This window comes from Palaemon carinicauda, chromosome 14 (assembly GCF_036898095.1).
Source record: "Palaemon carinicauda isolate YSFRI2023 chromosome 14, ASM3689809v2, whole genome shotgun sequence".
NCBI classification, from domain to species: domain Eukaryota; kingdom Metazoa; phylum Arthropoda; class Malacostraca; order Decapoda; family Palaemonidae; genus Palaemon; species Palaemon carinicauda.
Window position 1 is genome coordinate 119,038,751 of NC_090738.1, and position 8,839 is coordinate 119,047,589.

General features: G+C 34.7%; 1 protein-coding gene across 2 annotated transcripts; it reads right to left on the reverse strand.

The window, feature by feature from the left end:
- Positions 1 to 3,284: 3,284 nt before the first annotated feature.
- Positions 3,285 to 6,341, reverse strand: LOC137653241 (actin-2, muscle-specific-like). Of its 2 annotated transcripts, none has more exons than XM_068386610.1 (2): positions 6,264 to 6,341; positions 3,285 to 4,513 (listed from the first exon to the last, which is right to left on the reverse strand). In XM_068386610.1, exon 2 carries the CDS (start codon positions 4,480 to 4,482, stop codon positions 3,349 to 3,351), a length of 1,134 nt encoding a protein of 377 aa, XP_068242711.1. In that variant the 5' UTR covers positions 4,483 to 4,513; positions 6,264 to 6,341; the 3' UTR covers positions 3,285 to 3,348. The 2 variants fall into 2 exon arrangements, with proteins under 2 accessions (XP_068242711.1, XP_068242712.1); XM_068386611.1 differs by lacking the exon at positions 6,264 to 6,341 and adding an exon at positions 6,065 to 6,087.
- Between the last annotated feature and the right edge of the window lie 2,498 nt (positions 6,342 to 8,839).

Sequence of the window (8,839 nt, forward strand, 5' to 3'; positions counted from 1 at the left end):
GATTATCTTGCCAACGATGTGCTGCAATTAAACTCTTCTCATATTTTTTTTTTTTGAGTAATAGCTTTTTTTTATTTCACTTTCTAGCTCCCGAATCTCGTACCTTAATTAAACAAAAGACCTAGTGAAATATTTGAAAGATATAGTATTGTTCTGGGGAATACTTAAAAAAAGATTTAGCTCTTATCCTCTACTACTATGTAAATATCTTAGAATAAATGGCACTGTAGCATTTGATTCTATAGCTGTCTAATCTCCCTTATATAATAAAGAGCAAGTGTCAGATTATATATATATATATATATATATATATATATATATATATATATATATAGTATATATATATACTGTATATACATATATGTATATGTATATATATATATATATATATATATATATATATATTTACTGTATATACATATATGTATATATATATATATATATATATATATATATATATATATACACAGTATATATAGTATATATATACAGTATATAATATATATATATATATATATATATATATATATATATATATTTGTTTTGGTCACGGTCAGATGTATAACTACTCGGTCACTCCCCGTCCCTCGGGCAAAGGGGAGAGAAGGTAGCCATAACCTGATGAGAGCGATGTGCGTGTCTGTGGAAAACTATATGAATATTTAGCCGTCATTTTTGACGGATCGCGTACATTTGTTTGTTTATAGGGACTGCTGTCAACAACGGCATTGTTGACCAAACGATTGGCAGCCATTAAGTGTTCATGTCGTTTTATTGGGAGATCTATCGACAGTGAACAAGGAAAGTGCGCTTATATAAAAAAGAAACTTGTTGGCATTTAGGTTGTTGATGCAAGTTTAGTGGATGGCATTAATTGATGTGCGCATTCCCAAAATGAATAAACAGAATTGAGATCTCATTTCATACCCTCCTTAAATTTTTTTTATCTGGTAACCCCTTCTCTTACCAGAACTCATTCGTAAAAATTGTCTGCTACGTGGTCTTTTTCCATTGCTAATTTTTAGTCATTAGTAGAAATCAGTCACTCTTCGTGGGAATATTATTGTTTCTGTGATTTTTTTTATATAAAGTTTAAATTTACTTTTTATTTGAATTCTAAATTTTCCAATCTCCTCTTTTCTTTTCACTGATGGTTATTAAATATGCTTCCAACTTTTTTTCGAAGTTAATGTCATACGAATGGTTTCATTCTTTTTCTTGTTTTCACCGGTCAGTTAGTCTTAGTAATGAAGATATTCACCTTCAATGATTGAAATTAAATATAAAGGTTAATTAGAAAAGATAATTAAGATGCTTAACGTTCTAATAGGCCATGTTTTATGCAGTCTAACTGTTCAATACTTTCATTGGAACGCTATAAGATGACTATATATAATTAATTTGAGAGTAACACGACCCTTGAAATTAATCCCTTGAAAGTAATCGTAATGCTTGACCAATCAAGTTGATATACAGAAAAAATAGTGATATTAACATAAAAACAAAATAAATGTAGAAAATTAGATTAGCACTTATTCAAATGTTTGTAAGGTACAGTAGGCTATTGTTCTTGGGAATATTTTTGAAAATTGTAGCCCATATCGTTTACTACTATGTAAATATCGTTTAAGAAAAATGACTGTCTAATCTCCCCTATATAATAAAAAACTCGTCTGATGTTTTATATATATATATATATATATATATATATATATATATATATATATATATACACACATTATATATATATATATATATATATATAATTTATATATATATATATATATATAATTTATATATATATATATATATATATATATATATATATATATATATGTATATACATGAAGATGCTATGTAGTGAAAACACCAACTGACATATAATAAGGTAATTTAAATTTCAAAATTTCTCATGGACATTGATAATCATACCTTATTGATGCTTGATATTTAATTCATTTAAGTAAGTTATGGTTTTTTTTTTCTAATTGAAATGCTCTCTCCATGAATGCCTTCACTATTTTGTTTTTACTAGTGTATGCAACCCGTCAGGAGTGACGGCTAAAAATTCAAGTAGCTATATACATATTCACAAGCCCCCCCCCTCTCTCTCCCTCTCTCTCTCACCACGGTAGGACTACTCCCTCCCCCCGGTACAAGAGGGACAGGGAGAGCTGAACGTGCCCGGAAATTAATATATATATATATATATATATATATATATATATATATATATATATATATGTATATATATATATATGTATGTATGTATGTATATATATGTATACACACACACACACACACACATATATATATATATATATATATATATATATATATATATATATATGTGTGTGTGTGTGTGTGTGTGTGTGTGTGTGTGTGGTTCTGTGTGTATTATATAGGGGAGATTATGTGTTTATCGTAAAAAATTAAATCAATGTGATAAGATGTTTCCCCAACATTGTCGAAGTATGAGACATGATGCTTAGGTACGACCCCTTAATGATAGAACCTTTAATTCCCACAGTATAGAAAACGTTAAACCCGTTCTCTACACCGAAAAAATGCTAGAGGAATTTACTTGTCTACGGCTAAATTATCTTTTTTTTGTGCTTTACCGTTTTTTCAAGTTTCGTTTGTTTTTGATTTGTTGCAGCTGTTAAGACGGATTTATGCGATATTAATTAGATATATGAAAACAGATTTTGTGGGTTTGCTAGTAGTTGGATAAGGAAATTTATATGTACATTTCTTTATACGGTAAATCTTGACCGAAAGCCGGGAATGAAATATTTCATCTATGGATTTACATAAACTTACATAAATTTATCTAATAGTACACGCGTATGTTTGCTTTCATTAAGAGGTTATGTAAGAGTAAATTTTTAGAGAATATTGATCTCTACGCAACTTGTTCCACAAATTACAGGCTTCTTAACTTTTATTGGTTCATAAGCTTAGATATCTGAACCATGAGAGAGAGAGAGAGAGAGAGAGAGAGAGAGAGAGAGAGAGAGAGAGAGAGAGAGAGAGAGAGAGAGAGAGTGAGTAGGAAATTATAGAGATAACAATATTTATTCCTCTCAGTACAGTATGTACCACTATGTCATGTTCATACTTCACTCTTTGAAAAACACTCGGTAGATTACATTGTAGTAAGATTATCAGACAATATGAAATAAATGTTTTTTTCCCTTATTTCATGAATTCCAAATGCAGGCACAGTTTTATTTTCTATGTACCATAAGGAACATACGGCTGAGGTGCAATAAGAAAAATAATCCAATGCAGGAAATATTTATTCAGACCTTAAGTCATAAAATACTGCCACATCAGTATTGATATTTAGAAGCATTTTCTATGAACGATTCCTGGTCCAGATTCCTCATATTCTTCCTTGGTGACCCACAAGGCCTGGAAGGTGGACAGAGAACCGAGGATGGAGCCACCGATCCAGACGGAGTATTTCCTCTCAGGGGGAGCGATGATCTTGACTTTAATGGTTGATGGTGCCAAGGCAGTGATTTCCTTCTGCATTCTATCAGCAATGCCAGCATACATGGTGCTGCCACCGGACATTACAACATTGGCTAAAAGATCTTTTCTGATATCAATGTCACACCTCATGATAGATGTGTGGACGACCTCATGAACTCCAGATGCCTCCATGCCGAGGAAAGAAGGTTGGAATAGAGACTCAGGGGCACGGAAACGCTCGTTGCCGATGGTGATGACCTGACCGTCAGGAAGCTCGTAGGACTTGTCAATGGCGGAAGAAGCAGCTGCTGTATTCATCTCCCCTTCAAAATCAAGGGCAATGTAGCAAAGCTTCTCCTTTATGTCACGAACAATTTCTCTCTCGGCAGTGGTGGTGAAAGAGTAACCACGCTCAGTCATGATCTTCCCAAGATAATTTGTTATATCACGTCCTGCTAAGTCAAGACGGAGGATGGCATGGGGCAAAGCAAAGCCTTCATACACAGGCACCATGTGTGAGACACCATCACCAGAGTCGCATACTTGCCCAGTGGTACGGCCAGAGGCATAGAGGGAGAGCACAGCCTGGATGCAGACGTACATGGCTGGCATGCTGAAGGCCTCAAACATGATTTGAGTCATCTTTTCACGGTTGGCCTTTGGGTTGAGGGGAGCCTCAGTGAGCATGGTGGGGCACTCCTCAGGGGCAACACGGAGCTCATTGTAAAAGGTGTGGTACCAGACCTTCTCCATGTCGTCCCAGTTAGTGATGATACCATGTTCGATGGGGTACTTGAGGGTGAGGATACCTCTCTTGCTCTGAGCCTCATCGCCGACGTAGGCGTCCTTCTGACCCATACCGACCATCACACCCTGGTGACGGGCACGGCCAACGATTGAGGGGAAGACAGCTCGAGGAGCGTCATCACCGGCGAAGCCAGCCTTGACAAGACCGGAGCCATTGTCGCAAATGAGGGTCGCCGCGTCCTCTTCGTCACACATGGTTGAGGTCTATAGCTGTGACAGTGTTTACCTGTTAATTGGGTAAAAGAAAGCATATATTATTAATACCATTGAAGGCTCTGATATGATTTTAATAGCATTATTTTTTAATATTCTTCATTCATTTTGAATTTAAAGTTATTAGAAGTTTTATTGAATTGGTTCTCTATAGTTATATTAATCATGTTTTATAATGTGATAATTGTGCTTTTCTTTTTAAAAAGGATTTACAATTTTTCATTTATAAATGTATTCAAAATACTGTGCCGTATCCGTTAGTGAAAAGAAATTAGAATGGACAAATACATGCTGTTAAACATTTGCAGTGAGATTATTTATATTCCTATCGTTATATAATTTAAGGTGAAAGGTAAATATTTTTCATTTTCAGACTTATTACGGAAAAACCTCTTTTTGATAAAGATAAGCACATAGCTCAGGTTCTAAGGATTAAATACGATAGTATTCTATATGTTATAATCATGCCGTTATCGGTCTTGGAATAAGCATCTTTTAATTGTATTCAACGCACATTTCTTCACAGGAGAAGATTTAATCCTCTTGTGCAATGCAAATTCGCTGGGATTCCGTAAATTCTATATTAACTTTATATAAAGTGTCGAATTATTTGATTTATTAGTATTCCACCTCAAGATCTTTTCTTTGATTCTGTAGCAGTATTTAAGGATAATTAGGTGGTCTCAAATTATAGAAATTATGTGATTTTTTAACACAGGTTTTAGAATATACAAGTTATTTAATACGTTACTAGAGCAAACTGAAGCTGAAAAGAGGCCATTTGCTGTCTTCAGTCTAAAACTAATAATTTTTCATCCTAACATAAATATCTTTTAAATTCTACAGTATATTACTCGTATATGTTGCAGTGAAGGGTTTAAATTAAAGTAAAACTTTTTATGCGTTGCAGAAAACACGAAAGCTGTTTTACCTTTATAGGTTTAATCTCTCGTGATTTTACCGAGTTATTGTGTATCGATTCTGGTCCTGCCGAATTCTGATAATAGAATGTGAACATCGCACAAAGATTCACACGGGCGAAAATTTGGACAATCTTCTAAATACTCGAGAGCAGTAGCTCCCTCTTATTATCTCGAAATTAAAAAGTTTTTGATTGAATGGATTAGCCAAACGTTACAGGTATAGATTGGCAATATTTAATTCGAAATTATAGAATGCTGTTTTGAGATTGTTTTTTTGCTGCAAATTTACAATATAAGCAACGTCGTGCCCAGGCGTATAGTCCGTCGAATCGCTTTGCGGTACCTCTAAGCTGGCCTCTTGATTTAGTTTGTGTTTTTCCAAGTTAGGAAGAATAATTTTCTTTTGACCATTACGTGGAAAATATTTTGAAAACCGCTAAAGATTGGGTATTCTTCAGCCACAGTTATTTTTTTACTCATCAGTTGCACCGTATATTTCCAGACTATATGAGGAAGAAGCAAAGCAGAATAGTTCAAAGCTTCTTTGAAGTAAATATGTATGTTTGAATATCTTTAAATAATTATGTGAGAAATCCAAGAAACACAATCACTCGCACAAAAGTTTGTATTTATGTTTCTACCAGTATTATGCTGCCACTATTTCAGTTGTCAATATTTGAGTGCGCACATTCAAGGAACACCAATGGCCGTGCAAAGGGTTTTGAGCACCACAGGCTACTATCTCTCCGATTGTAGACAGGAACTGGCCGTTGTAAATCCAGTGGCCAGGTTTGGTACACTCAGTGGCCATAGTTTGGTTCCCTTATGCAAGGGACTTACCACAGTTACCAGTAGTCTGTTGAGTCGGGAAGTGACTAAGGTGGGCCAGGTGAACCTGCTCTTTATATACACACACGCTTTCATTATTCACTTTAGTGAAGAACTCAGAAGTAGAGCCAAGAAGGCCTAAACCGGGAACCAGGAATCGGCCAACCTCTGATCTAAGACACAGATCCCCTTAAATTAGAAAGACAAAGATCTCGCGAGGACCCACCTTTCAAGATGAAAGCCTGCTTTCTTTACGGCCTCGGACGCAATAATAGTTCAATAGAATTTTCTCCGCTTGCATCGCGTTACCGACTCCCAGTGCGTTTTGCTAATTAAATATATCACCGTAGCATTTCCATTTTCTTTAGAACGGTCCAGTAGTTAATCTGCCAAAATGATCAAAGGACGTCTCCTCTTTCATCACCGGGGTACGGTCCCCTCCCCGTCTCTCTCTCTCTCTCTCTCTCTCTCTCTCTCTCTCTCTCTCTCTCTCTCTCTCTCTCTCTCTCTCTCTCTCTCTCTCTCTGGGCTTTCTTAAAGATTTTTTTTAGATGCTTGTTTGTTTATTTGAAGATACATAAATATTATGTATTGTCCATTTAACTCCAGATTACGTTACTTTGGTAATTTTGTCGTGAATTTTGGTATTCAAGTTAAAATAGATACTTAAGAAGTCTTGCTATCCAAATACACACACACACACAAACACACACACACACACACACACACACTATGCTGATTGGTTTTGCTGCTATTAAAACATCTAAAGATTTGTACATGCAGTAGTTGTCGGAATTCTACCGATTTCCTCCCATTGTGTTTATATAGGTCGTTTTCTGACCCGTATATATAATGTCAACTTCTATGTACCCGTCTTCATATAGATGAAATCTGCCAGGATTATAACTGTTGTCATTTTATATTGTGGTTATTTGCTTATTAACGCGATATCACGCATTCTTCTGACTTATACTTTCACGCTTGGGCGCGATCATACTCACAGATAGATACACACATACATACATACATATATATGCATATATATATATATATATATATATATATATATATATATATATATATATATATATATATATATATATATATATATATATATAATCTCTCTCTCTCTCTCTCTCTCTCTCTCTCTCTCTCTCTCTCTCTCTCTCTCTCTCTCTCTCTATATATATATATATATATATATATATACATATATATATATACATATATGTTATATATATATATATATATATATATATATGTATATATATATATATATATATATATATATATATATAGGATATAAGAGAGAGAGATGGCTTTGGATAGTGGGGTTAAAGACTGGAAAAGCGATAGTGCATGCACTCTCCCCTTTCTCAGAGTAAGGTAAAGACTATGATTACTTGAACATTCATATTTCATTACTGAATCGTGAGTGAACGAGGTCTAGAAAATTTCCACAATATCAACCACTCCATACATACTGGGTATACAAAAGGCTTCTAGGAATCTCACGGAAAACCTCTTTTACAAATTATGCTATTCGTGTTGATCTTGTATACACTTTGAAGACACTGTATTCTTTTAACTTTTTAATAATTCCCTCACAACATCCATCCGATGCATTCTAAGGTTTCTCTTCCTTCCTCTTTCTTACGAAGTATGCAATTTTTGACTAACCTATTGCCTCCTATATATTCCTTATGGCCACAACAGCTCAGAAATCTCGTTATACAGCATTTCAATGGTTGAGAATAAGTCAGAGAGAGTGACAGGCAAGGTACAATTTCTTAGTGACTAAAGAAGCATATATGATTGGTCCCCAATACCTCTCCACCCGCTCTAGGACCAGGGAGGATCAAGTAATGGCTGATAATGGTCTTTGTAGGTAGACCTAAAATGACCCAAATCCCATCATCCACATCTCAGAGAGGGTAATATGGTCGTGGTTAGCAGGGAAATCAATTGCGCTGTGGGGGCTGCTCAAACTATGTACCCACAGCTGTAACTCTCAAATTAATCCACTAAGCTACCCCTCCATAAGCTCAATTGTTAGCTACTTCCATTTATCAATATGTTTCTCTCACTTTTAGTTCTCCTTATGGAACATATATTCAACAATTTCTTTCAATAGCTTTAACATTTTTGTTTTTGTTTAACATTCGGTTTTCACTTTCATGAGGGAGAGTTGATCATGATTCCCACCATGGTTTCCAAGTCTCTTCCCAGACTTTTGAACACACTCCTGTTCCCTTCTTGCTTCATCTATTCTTTAATTATCCCATCTTTCATCCTACTATCATTTATTTCTATATGAATCAACACATTTTCATTTATTGCACCATCTTCATGAATATAATTTACCCGCATGAACCTTATTTTTCTGCTCACATTTACTCTCGACTGTCATAAACTTGCTTTTATTGCTCAAATTTACTCTCAACTGTGTCCTTAGGCAAAATCTTCACTCTTTCAATAGTTTATCAGTTTCTCTCCGTTATCTCCAGTCAGTACTTTTATGAGCTTGAAACATCAATAATTCCATTTTTACATTCATACACGCGTCCTCTTACCCTTGAAGAAATCTT